At 52.6% G+C, this 23972-nt stretch overlaps 1 protein-coding gene across 10 annotated transcripts in view; it reads left to right on the forward strand.

Moving 5' to 3' along the window:
- ATP2B4 (ATPase plasma membrane Ca2+ transporting 4) overlaps positions 1-23972 on the forward strand; it is a 75810-nt gene that overhangs the window by 38845 nt on the left and 12993 nt on the right. For 8 of the 10 annotated variants that reach the window (XM_041721385.2, XM_041721383.2, XM_041721380.2 and 5 more), the window contains exons 4-20: positions 443-700; positions 3625-3750; positions 3967-4092; positions 6307-6342; positions 8275-8436; positions 9106-9320; positions 9395-9637; positions 10862-11103; positions 11982-12216; positions 13907-14086; positions 15458-15545; positions 16248-16354; positions 17844-18035; positions 18755-18968; positions 19908-20119; positions 21780-21887; positions 23258-23440. In XM_041721385.2, coding sequence (XP_041577319.1) covers positions 443-700; positions 3625-3750; positions 3967-4092; positions 6307-6342; positions 8275-8436; positions 9106-9320; positions 9395-9637; positions 10862-11103; positions 11982-12216; positions 13907-14086; positions 15458-15545; positions 16248-16354; positions 17844-18035; positions 18755-18968; positions 19908-20119; positions 21780-21887; positions 23258-23440 — 2927 coding nt within the window. The remainder of the gene's footprint in view (positions 1-442; positions 701-3624; positions 3751-3966; positions 4093-6306; positions 6343-8274; positions 8437-9105; positions 9321-9394; positions 9638-10861; positions 11104-11981; positions 12217-13906; positions 14087-15457; positions 15546-16247; positions 16355-17843; positions 18036-18754; positions 18969-19907; positions 20120-21779; positions 21888-23257; positions 23441-23972) is intronic. The other 2 variants (XM_041721382.2, XM_041721384.2) reach the window with 1 other exon arrangement.

Consider the following 23972-nt stretch of genomic DNA (forward strand, 5'->3'; position numbering starts at 1 on the left):
CCCACGGGAATTCTCCCGGGCAGTGTGTGGGGTTATCCCACGGGAATTCTCTCGGGCGGTATTTGGGGTTATCCTGGGCTGTGTGTGGGGTTATCCTGGACAGTATTTGGGTTTATCCCAGGCAGTTTGTGGGGTTATCCCAGGAATGTGTGGGGTTATCCCACGGGAATTCTCCCGGGCAGTGTGTGGGGTTATCCCACAGGAATTCTCTCGGGCAGTATTTGGGGTTATCCTGGGCTGTGTGTGGGGTTATCCCGGGCAGTATTTGGGTTTATCCCAGGCAGTTTGTGGGGTTATCCCGGGAATGTGTGGGGTTATCCCACGGGAATTCTCTCAGGCAGTATTTGGGGTTATCCCGGGCAGTGTGTGGGGTTATCCCAGGCAGTTCGTGGGGTTATCCCGGGAATGTGTGGGGTTATCCCACGGGAACTCTCCCGGGCAGTGTGCGGGCAGTCCACGGGCGGCGTGGAGGACGAGGGCGAGTCGCAGGCGGGCTGGATCGAGGGCGCTGCCATCCTCTTCTCCGTCATCATCGTGGTGCTGGTGACGGCCTTCAACGACTGGAGCAAGGAGAAGCAGTTCCGGGGCCTCCAGAGCCGCATCGAGCAGGAGCAGAAGTTCACGGTGATCCGCAAGGGCCAGGTGATCCAGATCCCCGTGGCCGAGATCGTGGTGGGGGACATCGCCCAGATCAAGTACGGTGAGTGGGGCTGGGGCTGTCCTTCCCCTGGATCCGCCTCTGATGCAGCTGTGGTGTCCTGGGTCGCGCTGGGATGATGGGCACAGCCTGTCCTGGGTCCCAGCCATGGGCAAGCTTAGCGAGCAGCTCTTCAAGTGATTTCAGCTCTTTGGTGAACTCAGCTCTGAAGTGATTTCAGCTTCTTGGTGAATTCAGCTCTTAAGTGATTTTAGCTCCTTGATGATTTCAACTCTTTGGCAAACTCAGCTCTGAAGTGATTTCAGCTCCTTGGTGAATTCAACTCTTTGGTGAATTCAGCTCATTGGTGAATTCATCTCTTAAGTGATTTCAGCTCCTTGGTGATTTCAGCTCCTTGGTGAATTCAGCTCTGAAGTGAATTCAGCTCATTGGTGAATTCATCTCTTGAGTGATTTCAGCTCCTTGGTGATTTCAACTCTTTGGTGAACTCATCTCTGAAGTGATTTCAGCTCCTTGGTGAATTCAACTCTTTGGTGAATTCAGCTCTGAAGTGACTGCAGCTCTTTGGTGAATTCAGTTCTTTGGTAAATTCAACTCCTTGGTGATTTCAGCTATTTGGTGAATTCATCTCTTAAGTGATTTCAGCTCTTCGGTAAATTCAGCTCTGAAGGGATTCCAGCTCTTTGGTGATTTCAGCTGTTCAGTGATTTCAGCTGTTCAGTGATTTCGGCTCTTAGCCTTTTCAGCTCTGGTGATTTCAGCTCTTTGGTGAGTTCATCTCTTAAGTGATTCCAGCTCTTTGGTGAATCCAGCTCTTAGTGATTCCAGCTCTGGTGAATTCATCTCTGAAGTCATTCCAGCTCTTTGGTGAATCCAGCTCTTAGTGATTCCAGCTCTGGTGAATTCAGCTCTGGTGATTCCAGCTCTGGTGATTTCAGCTCTGGTGAATTCAGCCCTTTGGTGATTCCAGCTCTTTGCTCGCTAAGTGCCTCAGCAGGGATGAGAGAGGAGAAGGCTGTGTGAGGTTCCACAGCTGTGTCTTTATTGGCAGCTCCTGTGAGGCGTTTCAGTGCCAACTCTTCTGCCAAACGGGGCAGAAATGGGGTTTATGTAGGGTACAGAGTGTTGGAAATTGTCCAGTGGCCAGGGTCGAGGTGGATATGACCTATATGGTCTTACAGAGGGTCTGAAGGAGGAAGAGGGGCTTTTTTGCTCCGCTCATCATGACTTGGCACTTCTTATCTTGGGCAAGTGACCTCCAGGGAGGCCTCGCAGGGCCTCTGGCTGCTGCACTCCTCCCTGCCTCTCCATCGGAAATCAGGGAAGAATTATGATGTCTGCTGCACATCAGAAGGCTGAAGGATAGCTTCATTAAAACTATATTGCATTAATATACTATTTAAAGAGATACCATACTATTCTACATGCTTCTTACTTACCTAACTAACTAATTAACTACAAACTCGTGACCCTGCTGAGAGTCCCAGGCACAGAGCTGTGCCTGCCCCATCCCTGGCAGCTCCCTGGGATCATGGAAGTTGTCCCTGCCCATGGAATGGGATGGGATTTAAAATCCCTTCAACCCAAAGCACTCTGGAATTCCATTATTCCAGGATCTCCCTAATCCTGCCCAAAATATTTCAAAGTACTCCCGACTGGTCACTGAACCCAAACAACCTTCACCAGAATCCAATCCAGCAATCAGTTCAGGTAAAATCTCCACAGCAAATTCCACATGGGGAAAACAAAGGAGCAGAGATAAAGATTGGTTTCTCTTCTCTCTGTGCTTCTCCTGAGAGACAGAATTGTGTCTCTGTCCTGAGAATGTGAATGTCACACTCCTCCAGCCCTTCTTCCTTGAAGACAAACAGCTCCTCCCCTGGAGCTGATGGAGCTCCACTCACCTTCCCTTTTTGCCCCGGAGCTTTAAGGAGCTGCTGGATCAGAATTAGTTTATTTTATCAGTTTGTATTAGTTTATTTTCCCAACCTTGTCCCTGTTGAGGATATTTCCTTATCCAGATGTTGAGGAATATTTCCTTGGCGAGGAGATGTTGGGGAGCGTTTCCTTATCCAGGAGGTTTTGGGGAACATTTCTTTATCCAGGAGGTTTTGGGGAACATTTCTTTATGCAGGATGTTTTAGGGAACATTTCTTTATCCAGGAGATTTTGGGGAACGTTTCCTCATCCAGGAGGTTTTGGGGAACATTTCCTCATGCAGGAGGTTTTAGGGAACATTTCTTTATCCAGGAGGTTTTGGGGAACATTTATGCAGGAGGTTTTAGGGAACATTTCTTTATCCAGGAGATTTTGGGGAACATTTCCTTATCCAGGAGGTTTTGGGGAACATTTTATGCAGGAGGTTTTAGGGAACATGTCTTTATCCAGGAGATTTTGGGGAGCATTTCTTTATGCAGGAGGTTTTGCGGAACATTCCTTTATGCAGGATGTTTTGGGGAACATTTCCTCATCCAGGAGATATTGCTGGATATTTCCTCACCCAGGAGATGCTGGGGAATATTTCCTTGGCCTGGAGGTCCTGGTGGATGTTTCCTTATGCAGGAGCTGCAGCCCTTGGGATCCATCAGGCCCTGCTCCTCGTTTCCCAGGGGGAATATTCCTCCCATTCAGGAAGGAGATTGATCCAGCACCATGTTTGTTTTCCCAAGGGCCCGATTCCATACTTGGCAGGTGGATAGGGTGGATTTTGGATTCATCAGGAGCTCTGGGAAGGATTCATTAAAACCAGATGGGGAAGCACCGAGCAAAATCCTCCCCAGGATTCTGCAGTGACGATTTGGGCGCTCTTGGATTTCACTGGATTGCACCTGTCCCTTACAAACCTCACCTGCTGCTTCTCCTCGTCTGGAGCTGGAGTTTTGGATCCTTTTGGAGCATCCCTGTGGGATGGGGCAGTCGGGGCTGAGCCCAGGCTGGGCTGATCCCTGCTTTTCCTCCTCTCCCAGGTGATCTCCTGCCAGCAGACGGGATCCTGATCCAGGGCAATGACCTGAAGATAGATGAGAGCTCGCTGACAGGGGAGTCAGACCAGGTGAAGAAATCCATGGATAAAGACCCCATGCTGCTGTCAGGTGAGGCTTCAGGGCTGGAATCGGGGTGGGTCCTGCTCTTGAGGAGGTGTGCAAGGCCAGGCTGGCTGGGGCTTGGAGCAATCTGGGCTGGGGGAGGTTGGCAGGGGGTGGAGCAGGATGGGGTGGAAGGTTCTTCTGAGCCAAAGCAGTCTGGGATTGTGTGGGAGGGGAGCTGGGGGTCTCACCTGTGTGCCCATGGCATTGCTGCCCTGCCAGGTACCCACGTGATGGAGGGCTCGGGCAGGATGGTGGTGACTGCTGTGGGCATCAACTCCCAGACGGGGATCATCTTCACCCTCTTGGGAGCAGGAGAAGGGGACGAGGAGAAGAAAGTGAAGAAAGGTAAGGAAATGTCCTGAACCTGCCTTTTCCCTCCTTTTCCCTTTCCTGGGAAGCATCCACAGGCTCCTTCCACATTGGGGTCAGCTCCCCCGGCCCAGACAGGAACAGGGAGAGGTTGGGGGTCCCTCCCTGTCCCCTCCACCTGGTCCAGGTGCTCCCAGACCTCTTTGGGACCCTTCTCCATCCTGGAGCTGTGAGGTGGGGGAGTCAAGGATCCCCCGTGGTGCTCACTGCCCACCCTGTGGTGGTGGGAAGGTGAGTCCTGGGTGCCCACAGGGTGTTTTTAGCCCACCCAAACCCTGCAGGACTTGGCTGAGGATCTCCTGAGCATTCCCTGAGCTTCCAAGGGGAAAGGAGGGGATGGCAGGAGGCAGAGGACAGCAGCCAGACCGAGGTGTTCCCATCGTGCTGGGGCTGGAGCTCTCTCCTGTCTCAGCTTTCACATCCAGCTGTTTATTCCCTGCTGGGGAACCTCCCCGTGTCCCTGATGCCCTGCTCAGCAGGTTTGGCCTCACTGGGATCAGGCACTGGCAGCAGCATCAGGCTGGCACTGCCAGCTGCTGCGGCATCCCCGCGCCAGGGAGCCCTTCCCAGGAGGGGATGCCAGGCGGGAGAGGCTCCCGGGCTGTGCTGGCTGCCAGCTCCCAGCTGGATCCTGCCTTCCCCAGCTGGATCCTGCCTTTCCCAGCTGGATCCTGCCTTCCACAGCTGGATCCTGCATTTCCCAGCTGGATCCTGCCTTCCCCAGCTGGATCCTGCCTTCCCCAGCTCCCAGCTGGATCCTGCATTTCCCAGCTGGATCCTGCATTTCCCAGCTGGATCCTGCATTTCACAGCTGGATCCTGCATTTCCCAGCTGGATCCTGCATTTCCCAGCTCCCAGGTGGATCCTGCCTTTCCAAGCTGGATCCTGCCTTTCCCAGCTCCCACCCGATCCTGCCTCCCCATTTCTGAGTGTGGATCCTGCCTTTCCCAGCTCCCAGCTGGATCCTGCCTTCCCCAGCTCCCAGTTCCAGATGTGGATCCTGCCTTCCCCATCTCCCATCTCCCAGCTGGATCCTGCCTTTCCCAACTGGATCCTGCCTTCCCCAGCTCCCACCTGATCCTGCCTTCCCATTTCTGGGTGTGGATCCTGCCTTCCCCATCTCCCAGCTGGATCCTGCCTTTCCCAGCTCCCATCTCTGGGAGTGGATCCTGCCTTCCCCAGCTGGATCCAGCCTTCCCATCTCTGGGTGTGAATCCTGCCTTCCCCATCTCTGGGTGTGGATCCTGCCTTCCCCAGCTCCCAGCTCCCAGCTGGATCCTGCCTTCCCCATCTCTGGGTGTGGATCCTGCCTTCCCCATCTCTGGGTGTGGATCCTGCCTTCCCCATCTCTGGGTGTGGATCCTGCCTTCCCCAGCTCCAGGATCACCGGGATTTGGGAGCTTTGGAGCTCCTGGGTTCAGCTGCCACCACGGACAAGATGCCCTGGGAATGGCACTGGGAATGGCACTGCCCTGGGAGCCACCCAGTGCTTGGAGCTTTCCCAGCCTTCAAGCTCAATGGATTTGGGAGCAGAGCAGGCCGCGGGGTGCCACCAGTTTGTCCCCACTGGGGCTGTGGGGTGACATCAAACCCTTGTCACCTGCAGCTGAGGTTGAGGTGCAGCAGCCATGGGCACCCCCATGTGCCACCTGGACAGATTTTGGGGGGGTCAGACCTCTCTGCTCTGGGTCTGGTGCTGCCCATGGTGGGGGACAAGTCTGTGCTTCCCATCTGGATCCTGATGGCAGCGGGAGGGACGTTCCTGGGGCTGCAGGAGGGTTTCTTCTCCTGAAAATCTGCTACGTGGATCTGATGGCAGCAGGAGGGAGGTTCCTGGGGCTGCAGGAGGGTTTCTTCTCCTGAAAATCTGCTCCGTGGATCTGATGGCAGCAGGAGGGAGGGGCCTGGACCTGCACAGGAGGGTTTTTTCTCCTGAAAATCTGCTCCGTGGTTTCTCCTCCTGAAAACCTGAGGCACCTCCAGCACCCTCGATGCGCTCTGCGGGTTTTGGGGGTGATTCACAGGTGGGAAAAATCAGAATCCTTGGCAATGGGGTGAGCAGAGAGCTCTGGAGCCTCGAGCAGTGTGGACCAAGGCGAGGGTGACCACAGGAGTGACCCCTCAGAGCATCCCAGGATGGGGAATTCGGCTCCGTGTGCTCAGCCCTCCCCCCTTTCTCTCTTTGAACAGGTAAAAAAAGCGGAGCCCCCGAAAACCGCAACAAAGGTAACGCCAGCCTCTCCATCCTTTGAACCAGCACCACACTAACTACCGAGCATTCCTCCTTCCTTCCTCTTCCTTCCTTCTCCTCATCAGTCTGTGCTCTTTGCTGCTCCGGCGGGACTCTCGCCTCGTTTCTCCGGGACAGGGTGCAAGGGTCCCCTGGCACGGCGTCCTGGTGTCCCCAAAACTGTCCCCAAAACCGTCCCCAAAACCCCATCACGGGCTGCTGGGGCCGTGGTGGGACTGCCCAGAAACAGAATGAAAGGAATAAAAAGCAGTTTTGTTTATTGAAGGGCCTCCAGGTACATTTAGGGCAGGTGAAACCCACCCAAAAATGAACCACGGGTTTCACGCTTTTGTAAGTTTGGGTTGTTTGCATATTGGGGGTTAATCTTCTAATTACAGCTTCAGGTAATGAAGTCGTTTAATCCAAGTTTGCTCCTCCCCAACTCACTTTTATTCCCATCTCTCTGGCTTGAGGCAGTGAGGTGTCCTTGATTCCCAGGCCTGGAGAGGAATTGTTTTGGAAAAATGGGAAAGCAGCAGCTGACACTCTATGGAGTTTGGAGTTATACACTAAAGAACTGCAGGATTATAAATGTATGAAAAAGATAAAAGTTAAAATTTATTAATGCTAAAATTTATAAATCTATAAAATGTATACATTTATAAAAGCTAAAATTTATAAATTTCCATAAAATTTACAGGAAAAAAACTATAATTTATAAATGTATGGAAAAGATAAAAGTTAAAATCCTCAGGCATCACTGGGATGAACCTTCCTGTTGTTCCTATGTGGGGAAAAGCCATTTTTCAGGGAGGACAAGGCTCTTCCAGCGGGACTTGTGGCACAGCATCCCTTTCTTGGGATAGCTCCATGAGTCCCAGCAGGGATTTGGTGGTTGAGGTGCCCTCCTGGCATTCCTGGGATGAGATCTCTCTGCCAGGGCCTGGCCCACGGGACGCTTGCACCCTGTCCTGCCATGGCCTCGACTCCGTGAGCGTCTCCTCGCCAGTGTTTCTCACCCTGTTCTTTGCAGGCTGTGGAGGAAGGCCCATTTCTGCACCTCTCTCTCCACCCCTCTCTCTGTTTCTGTTTCTGTTTCTCTCTCTCTCAGCAGTTTGGGTTGCCCTCAGCTCTGTCCGGGTGCTTTGTTGTGTCCGTGTCGGGTCTCTTGTCACCGTCGAGGTTCCCCTGTGGAGCTGCTCCGGGGTGGCCTCAGAAAGGGACAGATCCTGGGATGTTCTGCTGCTCCAGCAGCTCAGCACGAGCCTCTGGTGGGCTGCCCATCCCTCTCCAAAGCTTCCAGGCTTGGGTTTCCCCCAGGGCAACCTTCCAGCTGGATGAGCCCAGTTTTAGGAGCGGGAAGCCGGGCTGGCTGGGGTCCCCGAGGCGTGGTGGATGGATGTCTCCAGGCTGGGATTGGAGGATTCCTGGCTGCCTGCTCTTCAGTCTCCATCCCAATCTCTAACCCTCCCCTCCATCTCACCCCCTCCGTCGCTTCCCTGGCCAGCGGTTCCTGCTGGGCACCTGCAGAGGTGGCACTGGGGGGAACTGGGGGCATCTCTGGGCTCATCCCAAAGTGCTCCCGGTCCTCTGCAGGCTTAGAGGCCGGAAGAGACCCCAAAATCTGGCCTAGAGGGTCTCTTGCAGAGGTGTGACGGGTGCCACAGTCACCTCTGAGGATCCCTTATCCGTGGGCAGGGGGTAGATGGCAGAAAACCACCCCGGAGAGAGGTGGCAGGGCCCTGGACACGGAGCTTCCATGTGCTCGGACGCGTGTGTGGTCGGGAGTGGTTCTTGTCCTGGATTTCTCTCTCTCTTTCTCTCTCTCTCTCTCTCTGCCACCACCATCCTCCTCAGTGGTGTCCTCCAGGCTGGCCTGGGTCTCTCCTGTTCACACGTGGTGTCTTGTTTTGCCCCCCGGGCTGTAGCTAAAACTCAGGATGGTGTGGCCTTAGAGATCCAGCCCCTGAAGAGCCAGGAGGGGGTGGAGAACGAGGAGAAGGAGAAGAAGAAGGTGAAGGTGCCCAAGAAGGAGAAGTCGGTGCTGCAGGGGAAGCTCACACGCCTGGCGGTGCAGATCGGGAAGGCAGGTGAGTGACAATGACACTGACAGTGACCCAGAGCTGGTGGGAGAGGGCTGTCCCTGTTCCCTGTGTCCCCAGAGCTGGTGGGGAAGGGCTGTGCCTGTCCTGTGTCCCCTCACCTCGTCCTTGTCCCCATCCCCAGTGTCCCCAGAGCTGGTGGGGAAGGGCTGTCCCTGTCCCCTGTGTCCCCAGGGCTGGTGGGGAAGGGCTGTCCCTGTCCTGTGTCCCCTCACCTCAGTCTTGTCCCCATCCCCAGGGTCCCCAGAGCTGGAGGGGAAGGGCTGTCCCTGTCCCCAGTGTCCCCAGAGCTGGTGGGGAAGGGCTGTGCCTGTCCTGTGTCCCCTCACCTCGTCCTTGTCCCCATCCCCAGTGTCCCCAGAGCTGGTGGGGAAGGGCTGTCCCTGTCCCCTGTGTCCCCAGGGCTGGTGGGGAAGGGCTGTCCCTGTCCTGTGTCCCCTCACCTCAGTCTTGTCCCCATCCCCAGGGTCCCCAGAGCTGGAGGGGAAGGGCTGTCCCTGTCCCCAGTGTCCCCAGAGCTGGTGGGGAAGGGCTGACCCTGTCCCCAGTGACCCAGGGCTGGTGGGAGAGGGCTGTGCTTGTCCCCTGTGTCCCCAGGGCTGGTGGGGAAGGTCTGACCCTGTCCCCTCTGTCCCTTCACCTCGTCCTCGTCCCCAGGGCTGATCATGTCGGCCATCACCGTCATCATCTTGGTGCTCTACTTCGTCATCGACACCTTCGGGGTGCAGGGCCGGCCCTGGCTGGCCGAGTGCACCCCCATCTACATCCAGTACTTCGTCAAGTTCTTCATCATCGGCGTCACCGTGCTGGTGGTGGCCGTGCCCGAGGGGCTCCCGCTGGCCGTCACCATCTCGCTGGCCTACTCCGTCAAGGTGAGGTCTGGGGGGGTGAGCAGGGATGGGGGTGATCGGGGTGAGCTCAGCCCTGACCTTCTGGGTGCTTGCAGAAAATGATGAAGGACAACAACCTGGTGAGGCACCTGGACGCCTGCGAGACCATGGGCAACGCCACGGCCATCTGCTCGGACAAGACGGGCACGCTGACCATGAACCGCATGACCGTGGTGCAGGCCTACGTGGGGGACACCCACTACCGCCAGATCCCCGACCCCGAGGCCATCCTGCCCAAAATCCTGGACCTCATCGTCCACGGCGTGGCCATCAACTCTGCCTACACCTCCAAAATCCTGGTGAGCCGCAGCACCGAAGCTCAGGGGTGTCCTGGTGCCTTGAGAGGGGATCTAGAACACAGGCTGGACAGAGTTAATGGAATAAATCAGGGATTTATTAAAATGTAGTGACATTTTGTCCCCTTGTCCCCTGTCCTACCTGCCCAAGGTGAACCTTCAAGGACACACCTTGGCCAGTACAAGAACCTGCCCATGGCTACACCCAAGATGGACTCAGGAGTCAGGAGTTTTGACACTTCTATAAGTTTTGGTCCATTTCCATTTTGGGGTTAATTGTCCAATTCCAGCTCCAGGTGATGCAGTCCTGTCCTCCCAGGCTGCTCTCCCCCATTCCGTGTTGTTTAGGGGTGTTTGTTGTTTTTTGGGGCTGGAGCTGCAGTGGTGCCCTTGGTTGTGGGGCTGGAAAAGGATTGTTCTGTGTGCCTGAGCTGTGAGGAGAACTCGTGCAGTTCAGAGTTAGTTATTAATGCAGCACAGAGCCTGGAAAATATGAAACCTAAAAGTGTAAAGCATTGTTTGATCCATCACTCCATCCTATTGGAAATGCGGGTGAACTGGTGGGCAGGAATGATGTCTGACTCAGTTCAGCAGGCTGAATGATTCCTTTATTACAACTATACTATAATACATTAATATACTATTTAAAGGAGATACAAAAACTACAAACCTACTTTTCTAACTGCCAAATGTAACTAATTCACAACTCAAAATCCTCAGTCAAGAGTCCAGCCCCGGGTGGGTTCGGTTGGATTGGGTTGGATTGGGTTGGGTTGGATTGGATTGGGTTGGATTGGATTGGGATGGGTTGGATTGGGATGGGTTGGATTGGATTGGGTTGGGTTGGATTGGATTGGGTTGGGTTGGATTGGGATGGGTTGGGTTGGATTGGACTGGGTTGGACTGGGTTGGATTGGGTTGGATTGGATTGGATTGGGTTGGGTTGGATTGGGATGGGTTGGATTGGATTGGATTGGATTGGATTGGATTGGATTGGATTGGATTGGATTGGGTTGGATTGGCCACCAGGCTCAAACAATCCTCACCAGAATCCAACCAAGCACTCACCCCAGGTAAACAATTCTCCAAACACATTCCACATGGGAAAAAACAAGGAGCAGAAATAGAAATTGTTTTCTCTTTCTTCTCTATGCAAAAAATCCCGAGAGATACAGAAATGTGCTTCCCACGCCTGGGTTGGCATCGCTTCTCCATCCTTTTTTGCAGCCGCCGGAGAAGGAAGGGGGCCTGCCCCGCCAGGTGGGCAACAAGACCGAGTGTGCCCTGCTGGGCTTCGTGCTGGACCTGAAGCAGGACTACCAGGCCGTGCGCAACGAGGTGCCCGAGGAGAAGCTCTACAAGGTCTACACCTTCAACTCCGTGCGCAAGTCCATGAGCACCGTGCTGAGGAACAGCGGCGGCGGCTTCCGCATGTACAGCAAGGGCGCCTCCGAGATCATCCTGCGCAAGTAAACCCTGCTGCTGCCCCAGCCCCAGAGCTGGGGGGTCTGGCTGCCCCACGGGGCGAGGGGGGCGTGGGGGTGGGTGTCGGGAGGTGCCCGGTGGGGTTTTGGGGAAGCTGGAGGGGAAAGGGGATGTCCAGATGGAAGCAGGAATGGTTTTTGGGTGGGTTTGGGGAAGTTGGAGGGGGCTGTGAGAAAGGGACAGCCCCTTTTTTGTAGATGGGGTGTTAGGAGTGTGCTGAGTGGTTTTTTGGGAAATTTGGAGGGGGCTGTGAGAAAGGGACAGCCCCCTTTTGTAGATGGGGTGTTAGGGATGTGCTGAGTGTTTTTTTGTTGGGTTTTGGGGAAGTTTGAGGGGGCTGTGAGAAAGGGACAGCCCCCTTTTGTACATGAGGTGTTAGGGATGTGCTGAGTGGTTTTTTTTGGGTGGGTTTTGGGGAAGTTTGAGGGGGCTGTGAGAAAGGGACAGCCCCCTTTTGCAGATGGGGTGTTAGGGATGTGCTGAATGGTTTTTTTTGGGGGGGTTTAGGAAAGTTGGAGGGGGCTATGAGAAAGGGTTAGCCTCCTTTTGTGGAATGTGCCAAGTGTTTTTTTGTGGTGGGTTTGGGAAAGTTGGAGGGAGCTGTGGAAGGGGAGCGTGCCCTTTTTGGAAATTGGGTGCCAGGAATGTGCTGAGTGGTTTTCGGGTAGGTTCAGGTAATCTGGAGGGGGCTCCTCCAGAAAAAGGGACAGCCCCTTTTTAGTGGCTGGGGTGCCAGGAATGTGCTGAGTGGTTTTTGGGTGGATTTAGGAAATCTGGAGGGGGCTGTGAAAAAGGGACAGCCCCCTTTTTAGTGGCTGGGGTGCCAGGAATGTGCCACTGCCTCACCTCCCGCTCCCCTCAGGTGCACCAAGATCCTGGACAAGAACGGCGAGCCGCGGGTGTTCAAGGTGAAGGACAGGGACGAGATGGTGAAGAAGGTGATCGAGCCCATGGCCTGCCACGGGCTCAGGACCATCTGCCTGGCGTTCCGGGATTTCCCTGCGGAACCAGAGCCCGACTGGGACAGCGAGAACGAGATCCTGTCTGAGCTGACCTGCATCGCTGTGGTGGGGATCGAGGATCCCGTACGGCCCGAGGTACCAAATCCCACCTGGGCCCCCCGTCCTGGGCTGTTCCCGGCCCTTTTCCTGCTGCTCAGGGCTGTGATCCCCTCAGGAATTCCAGCAGCTCCCTGTGCCCATCCTGCTGTGCCCCCAAAGAATTCCTGCAGCTCCCTGTGCCCATCCTGGATGTTCCCTTCAGGAGTTCCAGTAATTCCCCTGTGCCCATCCCTGCTGTGCCTCCAAAGAATTCCAGCAGCTCCGTGTGCCCATCCTGGATGTTCCCTTCAGGAGTTCCAGTAATTCCCCTGTGCCCATCCCTGATTTCCCCTCAGGAGTTCCAGCAGCTCCCTGTGTCCATCCTGGATGTTCCCCTCAGGAATTCCAGCAGCTCTTCTATGTCCATCCTGGATGTTCCCCCAAGGAATTCCAGTAGTTCCCATGTGCACATCCCTAATTTTTCCTCAGGAATTCCAGCAGCTCCCTGTGCCCATCCCTGATTTTCCCTTAGGAATTCCAGTGGCTCCCTGATTTTCCCTTAGGAATTCCAGCAGCTCCCTGTGCCCATCCCTGATGTGCCCCCAGCTCCCTGCTGTGGGCATTTCTCTCCCAATTTTGGACAAAACAACACCACGGCACCCAAAATTCTGAATCCTTGGGGTCTGTGCTGCTCCAGGCTGCGCCAAAGGCGGATGGAAACAGCCAGGAAGAATCCCTGGGCTCCGGGAGCTGGTTTTCCCTCTGAGCTGTGTGCTGGCTAATGCAATAATCCCACTGTTCCTGCCTCTGGATGCAGTTTGGAGCTCTCCTGGTCCCTGATGAGATGTTCAGGGGCCTGGCAATCTGGGAATTGCATTAGGGATTCCCGGCTGCAGCGGCTCTGGAGGCTCCTGATTCGATTTGCTCCCAATTTCCTCTCTTCCCCCTCTGCTCCCTGATGGCTAAACCCAGCAGAGGGGTGGCAGAGGATGAAATTCCTGCTTTTATGGATGGCCTTGGCACCCAGGGAGGTGACAACAAGGTGACAACAAGGTGGCAGTGAGGTCCCATCCCCTTGGGGTGTCAGATGCAGCTCCCCCACCCCTCCAGAGCCTTTTCCAGATTATTTTAGGGACGAGGAGGCAGGGATCTATTAAAATGTGGTGACAGCGACCCCAGAGCTGCTGGGGAAGGGCTGTCCCTGTCCCCTGTGTCCCCTCACCTTGGGTTCTGAAACACGGATGAAAAATCAAACCCCACATTTCCAATAAGGATTTGCAGGGAATGGTTATGTTTATTTACAGCACTGTGGATGCATGTCAGGACTCATTGCCCTTTAATGGATATGTGTACCTCTGAGAACTCCTGATCCTTTTTTGTTACTCTTATTAATTTCTGTATGCACAGAATTTCACAATAGGTTAATGCATATTTATTCTGCTGATTTCACATTATACTTACACCTAGTTATACTTAGTTTTTGTCAGAAAGTGCAGAAAGAACTCTTGGGTTACTTTGCACTGTCCATTTTAAGGTCCAAGGAGGTTTTTTTATCTCTTATGTTTTAGTGTGGAAATTTGCATTCTTTCTCGTTAGCTGGGGTAGCTTTGCCAGGCCTGCAGTCACCAGACTGAACAGCACATTTAGCAAGCTCAAAGCGGCACATTTCACCTAAATCCAAATGGATTTTTACCCCATTAAACTTTCACTGCCTCAGTTCCCTGTGCCAACCCTGTCCTGTCCCCAGGTGCCCGACGCCATCCTGAAGTGCCAGCGCGCGGGCATCACCGTCCGCATGGTGACAGGGGACAACATCAACACCGCCCGCGCCATCGCCACCAAGTGTGGCATCCTGCTGCCCGGGGAGGACTTCCTGTGCCTGGAGGGGAAGGAGTTCAACCGCCTCATCCGCAACGAGAAGGGAGAGGTGGGACAGCTCGGTGGCACGAGCCGCGAGTGCTGAGGGGTTTCCTAAATCCTGGGGGGTTTCCTGAATCCTGAGGGGTTTCTTGAATCCTGAGGGGTTTCCCGAATCCTGTAAATCCTGAGGGGTTTTCTAAATCCTGAGGGGTTTCCCGAATCCTGAGGGGTTTCCTGAATCCTGAGGGGTTTCCTGAATCCTGAGGGGTTTTCTGAATCCTGAGGGGTTTTCTAAATCCTGAGGGGTTTTCTAAATCCTGAGGGGTTTTCTAAATCCTGAGAGGTTTCCCAAATCCTGGGGGGTTTCCCAAATCCTGAGGGGTTTTCTAAATCCTGAGGGGTTCTCGAATCCTGAGGGGTTTCCCGAATCCTGAGGGGTTTTCTAAATCCTGAGGGGTTTTCTAAATCCTGAGGGGTTTCCCAAATCCTGAGGGGTTTCCTGAATCCTGAGGGGTTTTCTAAATCCTGAGGGGTTTCCCAAATCCTGAGGGGTTTCCCAAATCCTGAGGGGTTTTCTAAATCCTGAGGGGTTTTCTAAATCCTGAGGGTTTTTTTAAGTCCTGAGGGGTTTCCCAAATCCTGAGGGGTTTCCCGAATCCTGAGGGGTTTTCTAAATCCTGGGGGTTTCCCTAATCCTGAGGGGTTTTCTAAATCCTGAGGGGTTTCCTGAATCCTGAGGGGTTTTCTAAATCCTGAGGGGTTTTCTAAATCCTGAGAGGTTTCCCAAATCCTGTAAATCCTGAGGGGTTTTCTAAATCCTGAGGGGTTTTCTAAATCCTGAAGGGTTTCCCAAATCCTGAGGGGTTTTCTAAATCCTGAGGGGTTTTCTAAATCCTGAGGGGTTTTCTAAATCCTGAGGGGTTTCCTAAATCCTGAGGGGTTTTCTAAATCCTGAGGGGTTTTCTAAATCCTGAGGAGTTTTTTAAATCCTGAGGGGTTTCCCAAATCCTGAGGGGTTTTCTAAATCCTGAGAGGTTTCCCAAATCCTGCTGGGTTTCCCAGATTCTAATGGATTTTCTAAATCCTGAGGGGTTTTCCCGAATCCTGAGGGGTTTCCCAAATCCTGAAGGGTTTTCTAAATCTTGAGAGGTTTCCCACATCCTGTAAATCCTGAGGGGTTTCCTGAATTCTGATAGGTTTCCCAAGCCCTGCTGGGTTTCCAAATTCAAATGGATTTGCCGAATCCTGCTGGGTTTCCCGAATTCTAATGGATTTTCTAAATCCTGCTGTGTTTCCCTCATTTCCTTGGATAAGGAAGCTGCTGGGGTGCTCGGCAGTGTTTGGGGTGAAGCCACTGCCCCATCCCAGTTGGGATTCACTCTCAGGTGGGACAGAAGATTCCTGGGAGGGAATCACTTCCATTTTCCTGCTGCTGCAGGTGGAGCAGGAGCAGCTGGACAAGATCTGGCCCAAGCTGCGGGTGCTGGCGCGCTCCTCGCCCACGGACAAGCACACCCTGGTGAAAGGTGGGCACTTGTCGGAATCTGTGGGTATTGGTGATTCCGAGATTGTAGAAAGTCTCTGTCTTTCTGCCCCGTTACCAAAGCAGAAGCCATAATTGGTCTGTGCTGTTTCAAGGTTGTTTATTCTGTTTATCTCTAACATGTTCTGCTGCCCTGCCGCAGCTCTGTCCTGCAGGGCAGCGTGTGGGGCTCTGCCCTCAGTGGGATGGTACAAACATTAAATACCACAAACTACCTGTGCTGGATTTACAATAACGTGACAATATCTGTCACCTACGTTGGACAGTGTGTCCCCAGCCTGAACCAACAGAAAAATGCCAACACCACAGTGAAACATGGAGGGCATGAAGAAAGAGAAAAAGGACAAGGCACACCCAATTTCCTCCATCTTGTCCCCTCTGAACCCCTAATCTAGAAACCTAAAATTTTACTTTTGCACCTGTGCCACACTTAATTATTACTTTTATCAAACACTTAAAGCTTGTAATTCATCTTGTAAGATTGAAAACTCTTTTCCATGGACAGAGATCACAGCCAGTGTCTCTGGGGGCTTTGTCCAGGGGGGTTCCTGACCCCTGCCAGGGTCCCAGGGCAGCCAGAGGGAAGCTCTGGGTTCCCACAGGCACTGCCCTCCCTGGCGATTTTCCAGCCTGGTCCAGGCTGGGATCCTTCCCTTGGGGGTTTCATTTCTCCTTTCCGCCGCAGGAATCATCGACAGCACCGTGGGTGACCAGAGGCAGGTGGTGGCTGTGACGGGGGACGGCACCAACGACGGCCCAGCCCTGAAGAAAGCAGACGTTGGGTTTGCCATGGTAGGGCCAGCCTGGCGGGTTTTCCTTTGCTCCATGGGTTCTCCCACTGGGATTGCTTCCAGACCGTGAAAACCCTTTTCCAAATCTGTGGGATGGACTAAAAACCCAAAAGGGAATTTTCTTAGGATGTTGGGTTTGGGTCTGAGCAAGGGGTTGGGATTCCTTGGAAGTCCCAGAGCAGGGACCTGCCCTGTCCTGGTGTCTCTCCTGGATCCAAGAGAGCCATGGGAGCCCCAGGATTTGGTTTTCCCTGCAGTTTTCCACCCCAATTCTAGGCAGGGTGCTGGGTCAGGCTTTGGGAATTTCTTTCTGTTGGAAAATTTTGGCTTGATGCTTTTTTTATGCTGTCTGAAAGGAGCAGGGAAATAAACCTGTTGTTTTTCACAGGTTCCTTGTGGGTTAATTTTAGGGAGGTGAGCAGGAGCTGGGTGGGGAGGCTGCACAGGGAGAGATTTTTGGGAAGCGTTTTTAGGAATGTGCTAGGCATCCAAACGCAATTCCAGAAGCAGGGAAGGCTGTTCCCCTAAACCCCATGTGCTGCAACGGGCAGGGAGGTCCCCTTTGAGGTGGGATTGGGATCTGGGGAATCTCCTTTTGGGCACGGCCTGGAATTCCTGCCTGGAATTCCTGCCTGGAATTCCTGCGGGGCGAGCGCCTCGCTGTGCTGGCTCCTGGAAGCGCAGCCCGGCCCGCTGCCCTGGAGACGCTGCCGGGGATTTTTGGGGATTTTTGGGGCCGTTCTCAGCCTGGACCGGGGCAGAAACCTCCGGGCTGAGCTCTCGCTCCTTTGGGCTCCCAGCAGAGGTGCCCAGCCCGGGATGGAGCCAATCCCTGGCATGAGGAGGGAGCTGTTTTCCTGTCCGTTTTCCTGTCCATTTTCCTGTCCGTTTTCCTGTCCGTTTTCCTGTCCGTTTTCCTGTCTGTTTTCCTGTCTGTTTTCCTGTCCATTTTCCTGTCCGTTTTCCTGTTTCCCAGCTCTTTTCCAGCTGGTTTTCTGGTCATTTTCCAGCTGTTTCCTGGCATTTTCCCAGCTGTTTTCCAGGAGATTTCTGTCTGTTTTCCTGTCTGTTTTCCTGTCTGTTTTCCTGTCTGTTTTCCTGTCTGTTTTCCTGTCAGTTTTCCTGTCAGTTTTCCATCTGTTTCCTGGCAGTTTTCCTGTCAGTTTTCCATTTGTTTCCTGGCAGTTTTCCTGTCAGTTTTCCATTTATTTCCCGGCTGTTTTCCTGTCAGTTTTCCATCTGCTTCCTGGCATTTTCCCATCAGTTTTCCCATCAGTTTTCCCATCAGTTTTCCCATCAGGTTTCCCACCCATTTCCCACCCATTTCCCACCTTTTCTGCACCATGGCTCTGTCTGGGCCAGCTGGGCTCCCTCAGAGCCCATCCTTGAAGGCTCTGGAGCTCTTCTGCTGCTGCCCAGCAGCGTCGGCGCCCGGCTCTGGGTGCTTTTCCTGCCGGGAATGTCCCTGGCACCGTCCCTTTGTCCCCAAGGGCATCGCAGGCACAGACGTGGCCAAGGAGGCCTCGGACATCATCCTGACGGACGACAACTTCACCAGCATCGTCAAGGCCGTCATGTGGGGTCGCAACGTCTACGACAGCATCTCCAAGTTCCTGCAGTTCCAGCTGACCGTCAACGTGGTGGCCGTCATCGTGGCCTTCACCGGTGCCTGCATCACCCAGGTGAGCTCACCTGGGTGGGTGGGACATTGAAGGTCTCACCTGGCTGGGTGGGACACTGAAGGTCTCACCTGGCTGGGTGGGACATGGGAGTCTCAAGAGAAAAGCAGTAATATATTGAGGGGTGTTTTAGGAAGTTGTGAAATACCCCAGACCAATTCTGGAGTTCTCCTCAGGAGGAGAGTGAAACAAAAAGGGAACCAAGGTTTATTTTGGTGGTGTGACTGTTCTCCCCCTCAGGACTCCCTTTTGAAGGCCGTGGTGCAAAGGAGAAATATTTGGGAATGTTTTTGGAAGGTGTTAAGTACCCAAGAGTGATTTTGGAGAGGTTTTCAGGAGGAGACCAAAACAAAGAGGGAACCAAGGTTTATTTTGGTTGTGTGACTGCTCTCCCCCTCAGGACTCCCACCTGAAGGCCGTGGAGCAAAGGAGAAATATTTGGGAGTGTTTTCGAAAGGTGTTAAATACCCAAAAGTGATTTTGGAAAGGTTTTCAGGAGGAGAGTGAAACAAAGAAGGAACAAATGTTTATTTTGGTTGTGTTGATATGTTCTCCCCACCTTGGGACTCTCCTGTGAAGGCCATGGAGCAAAGGAGAAATATTTAGGGATGTTTTTGGAAGGTGTTAAGTACCCAAGAATGATTTTGGAGAGGTTTTCAGGAGGAGAGTGAAACCAAGAGGGGAAGAAAGGTTTATTTAGGCGACGTGGCTTCTCCCCTCAGGACTCCCCGCTGAAGGCCGTTCAGATGCTGTGGGTGAACCTGATCATGGACACGTTCGCCTCGCTGGCGCTGGCCACGGAGCCGCCGTCGGAGTCGCTGCTGCTGCGCAAACCCTACGGGCGCAACAAGCCGCTCATCTCCCGCACCATGATGAAAAACATCCTGGGCCACGCCGTCTACCAGCTCACCATCATCTTCACCCTGCTCTTCGCCGGTGAGAGCGAGCGCGGCGCGGGAGGGGAGGGGGGAAGGGGAAAGGTGAAGGAAAGGGAAAAAAGGAAAAGTAGAGGGGAAGGGGAAAGGGAAAAGGAAAGGGAAAGAGAAAAAAAGGAAAAGGAAAAAGAGAAAAGGAAAAGGGAAGGGGGAAAAGGAAAAGTAAAGGGGAAAGGGGGAAAAGGGAAAAAGGGGAAAAGGAAAGGGAAAGAGAAAAACAGGGAAAGGAAAAAGAGAAAAGGAAAAGGGAAGGGGGAAAAGGAAAAGTAAAGGGGAAAAGGGAAAAAAGGGAAAAGGAAAGAGAAAAAAAAGGAAAAGGAAAAAGAGAAAAGGAAAAGGGAAGGGGAAGGGGAAAAAGGAAAAGTAAAGGGGAAAAGGGAAAAAAGGGAAAAGGAAAGGGAAAGAAAAAAAAAAGGAAAGGGAAGGGGGAAAAGGAAAGGAAAAAATGGAAAAGTAAAGGGGAAAAGGAAAGGGAAAATGGAAAAGGAAAAGAGAAAAAAGGAAAAGGAAAGGGAAAGGAAAAAATGAAAGGGAAGGGGGAAAAGGAAAAAGAGAAAAGGAAAAGGGAAGGGAAAAAAGGAAAAGGAAGGGGGGAAAAGGAAAAAGAGAAAAGGAAAAGGGAAGGGGGGAATAGGAAAGGGAAACAGAAAAGGAAAGGGAAAAAAGGAAAGGGAAGAGAAGAAGGGGAAAAGGAAAAGGAGAAAAGGAAAGGGAAAAAGGAAAGAGAAAAAAGGAAAAAGAGAAGAGGGGAAAAGGAAAGGGAAAGGAGAAAGGGTAAGAGAAAAAGGAGAAGGAAAGGGGGAAGAGGAAAGGGGGAAAAGGAAAGGGGAAGGAGAAAAAGAGAAAGGGGGAAAATGAAAGGGAAAAAAGGAATGGGAAAAAAGGAGAAAGGGAAGAAGATAAATCTTCCCTTCCCCAAACCCCCTCTTCTCCTGCTCAGGGGAGCAGTTTTTCGACATCGACAGCGGCCGGAACGCGCCCCTGCACTCCCCCCCCACGGAGCACTACACCATCGTCTTCAACACCTTCGTGATGATGCAGCTCTTCAACGAGATCAACGCCCGCAAGATCCACGGCGAGAGGAACGTCTTCGAGGGCGTCTACCGCAACCCCATCTTCTGCAGCGTGGTGCTGGGCACCTTCTTCGCCCAGGTGACCCCAGCCTGGGGGGTTTTCCTTTGCTCCGTGGGTTATTCCACTGGGATGGCTTCCAGAGCGTGGGAACGCTTTTCCAAATCTGGAGGATGGACTAAAAACCCGAAAAGGAATTTTTTAGGATGTTTGGTTTGGGTTTGAGTAAGGGGTTTGGTGTTGCTGTTGAGGTAGGGATGGGAATGAAGAGACTCCACCTTCAGAAGGCAAAATGAGCGTTTATTTAAAAGCACTTCTCTCTTTTATAGAGAACATCCTGAACATTAATTCCGTCTGTCCTAGAGTAAAAAACATTTCACCTGGTTGGTGCACTGCACTTAGGTCAGTGTGGTAGAACACATCTATAAACAATATGAATGGAAAACAAGATAATCAATTGTTTACATTCCTCACAGACTTTTTCCCAGGCTTTGCCTGGCAGAAATCTTTCTCTTTTTCTCTCTGACTGAACTGAGAATATCCACAACTGGAAATTCCTTGGAGGTCCCAGAGCAGGGACCTGCCCTGTCCTGGTGTCTCTCCTGGATCCAGGAGAGCCATGGGAGCCCCAGGATTTGGTTTTCCCTGCAGTTTTTCACCCCAATTCCAGGCAGGGTGCTGGATCAGGCTTTGGGAATTTCTTTCTGGTGGAAAATTTTGGTTTGGTGCTTTTTTGTCCTGTGTGAAGGGTTGCCAGGGCGTTGCTGTTGCATTAAGGTGAATAAAGTGGCAGAGACTTCAAGTTCTCAGAAGGCAAAAAGCAAATTTATTAGAAACCACACATTCTTTTATTGACAATTCCGAGAAAGGTGGAGCTCATTAATCAACACCCCTTAATGAACACCCCCCACACCATTAGCTAATTAGGAACAACACCCTTCTTGTGCCTCTTACAAGTGAACATCACCTTCAAAACACCAGCTGCAGGATGGTTTTAATTCTTTCTCTGAGCTTTCTCCAAACTTCCCAGAGCAAGGCCTGGGAAAGTTTATCTGACTTTTCCTCTGAGCAGATTTTCACACCAGGGGCTGTGGCACAGGCAGGCTCTGTTCTGTGGAGCTCAGAGCTGGTGGAAGGTGTCCCTGTGCATGGATCTGGGTGGGCTTTAAATCCCTTGAAGCCCAAAACATCCTGCAATTTCAGGATTTGGGGTCTAGAATAATTTGGGATGTGTTTCATAGAGTTCCAAGCCTGGATGTGAGGTCCCTGCTCTTTTCTGGTGTTCCTTAAAATTCCCAGCCTGACTGGGAGGCCCCTGCTCCTTTCTGGTGTCCTATAAATTTTCCAGTCTGGATGAGAGGTCTTTGCACCTCTCTGGTGTTACACAAAATTCCCAGCCTGGAAGTGAGTGAGGTCCTTGCTCCTAAAATTCCCAGCCTGGAAGTGAGTGAGGTCCTTGCTCCTAAAATTCCCAGCCTGGAAGTGAGTGAGGTCCTTGCTCCTAAAATTCCTAGCCTGGAAATGGGTGAGGTCCTTGCTCCTAAAATTCCCAGCCTGGAAGTGAGTGAGGTCCTTGCTCCTAAAATTCCCAGCCTGGAAGTGAGTGAGGTCCATGCTCCTAAAATTCCCAGCCTGGATGGTGAAGTCCTCGCTCCTCTTGTAATCCCAGGAAAGAGGGAAAAGTGTGGCTCAGGGGGACCTTTCCGTGTCCAGGGTGTGACTCTTGTCTCGTGTGCTGCAGATCATCATCGTGGAGTTTGGTGGGAAGCCCTTCAGCTGCTCCGGGCTCACCCTGAGCCAGTGGTTCTGGTGCATCTTCATCGGAGTGGGAGAGCTCCTGTGGGGCCAGGTAAGGGAAAATCCCAAAATCCCGCCCCATCTTTCTCTCCCTGCATTTGTTCTCCCTGTTTTTTCTGCAGGGAAGGTGTGATGACGCCCCACCTCAGCCCAGCAGCAGGAGAGGAGGTGTATGGTCCCTCCTCACTCTCCTCCTGCTGCAGAGGGACACGGCCAGCAGTGACAGGGACATTCCCAGTGCTCCCACTGGGGCCTGGCAGCTCCTCCAGGCTGGTGGCACTGGCGCTGCTGCCTCGGGAAGGCTGAGCCAGAGCAGAGGCCAGACAGAGCTAAAGAATAAAGCAGGGATTTATTAAAGGATCTCCTCATGGAGCCACCTTGGGCAGCACAAGAGCCCAGCCAGGGCTGCATCCAAGATGGACCAAAATGGTCACAAAGTGAACCCAAAATGGTCACAAAGTGAACCCAAAATGGTCACAAAATGAACCCAAGATGGACCAAAATGGTCACAAAGTGAACCCAAGCTGAACCAAAATAGTCATAAAAAAGGAACCCAAGATGGACCAAAATGGTCATAAAGTGAACCCAAAATGGTCACAAAATGAACCCAAGATGGACCCAAAATTGTCACAAAATGAACCCAATATAGTCACAAAACGAGCCCAAGATGGACCCAAAATGGTCACAAAATGAACCCAAGATGAACCCAAATGGCCACAAAATGAACCCGAAACAAACCAAAATGGTCACAAACTGCACCCAAGATGGACCCAAAATGGACCCAAGATGGACCCAAAATGGTCACAAAATGGACCCAAGTTGGACCCAAAATGGTCACAAAATGCACGACCACTCACGGGGGCTCTCACTTTTATCAGTTCTGCTCCATTTGCATATTGGAGTTAATTATCCAATTACAGCTTTAGCCCATGCAGTCCCATCCTGCTTGTTTTTCTCTCTTCAGCCCACATTGTTTATGTCCTTGGGCTTGAAATTTGGATCACAGGGAGGGCCTGATATTTTGATCATTTTAAATTCGGATCATAGAGAGAGCCTGAGATTTGGATCATTTGAAATCTGGATTATTTGAATTTTGGATGATTTGAAATTTGGATCATTTGAAATTTGGATCACAGAGTGGGCCTAAGATTTGGATCATTTGAGATTTGGATAATTTGAAATTTGGATCACAGAGAAGGCCTGAAATTTGAATCATTTGAAATTTGGATCATAGAGAGGCCCTGATATTTTTATAATTTGAAATGTGGACCATAGAGGAGGAACTGTTTTGTTTCCCTACTCTGTGAAGAGAGCTCACCAACACTTAGTACGAAGCTCAGCCCTTAAAACCATAAAACCCAAACCCTGAGGCCTCAGCACAACCTCAGGCTGAGTCTCTGCCGTGTCCCCAAATGTCCCCAGCTGATCTGCACCGTCCCAACGAGCCACCTGAAGTTCCTGAAGGAAGCCGGGCATGGCATCACCAAGGAGGAGATCCCCGAGGAGGAGCTGCCCGAGGACGTGGACGAGATCGACCACGCTGAGATGGAGCTGCGGCGGGGGCAGATCCTGTGGTTCCGGGGGCTCAACAGGATCCAGACCCAGGTACTGGGGGGCAGCGGGGCCGGGGTGGGGGCTCTGCCTGCTGTGTCCCCTCCTCTCTGTCCCCTGCAGGGGGAAAGGTGCTGCTCGCTGGTGCCATCGCCTCCCGGGCCGGGCTTCCAGCTGTGCCGTTCCAGGGAGCCGGGATCAGCTGGATTTTGGGACAGCTGGGGATGGGGAGGCTGTTCTGCCTCCATGGCCTCAAAGTGACACTTCCATGTTCAATGTGTCACCTCGATGGCTTCAAGGTGTCACCTCCGTGGCTTCCAGGTGTCACCTCCATGGCTTCAAGGTGTCACCTCCATGGCCTCAAAGTGACACTTCCATGTTCAATGTGTCACCTCGATGGCTTCAAGGTGACACCTCAATGGCTTCAAGGTGTCACCTCCATGGCTTCAAGGTGTCACCTCCATGTTCAATGTGTCACCTCCATAGCTTCAAGGTGGACACCTCCATAGCTTCAAGGTGGACACCTCCATGTTCCAGGTGACACCTCTGTGGCTTCAAGGTGGACACCTCCATGGCCTCAAAGTGA

Source organism: Taeniopygia guttata, chromosome 26 (genome assembly GCF_048771995.1).
Source record: "Taeniopygia guttata chromosome 26, bTaeGut7.mat, whole genome shotgun sequence".
Classification (NCBI taxonomy): domain Eukaryota; kingdom Metazoa; phylum Chordata; class Aves; order Passeriformes; family Estrildidae; genus Taeniopygia; species Taeniopygia guttata.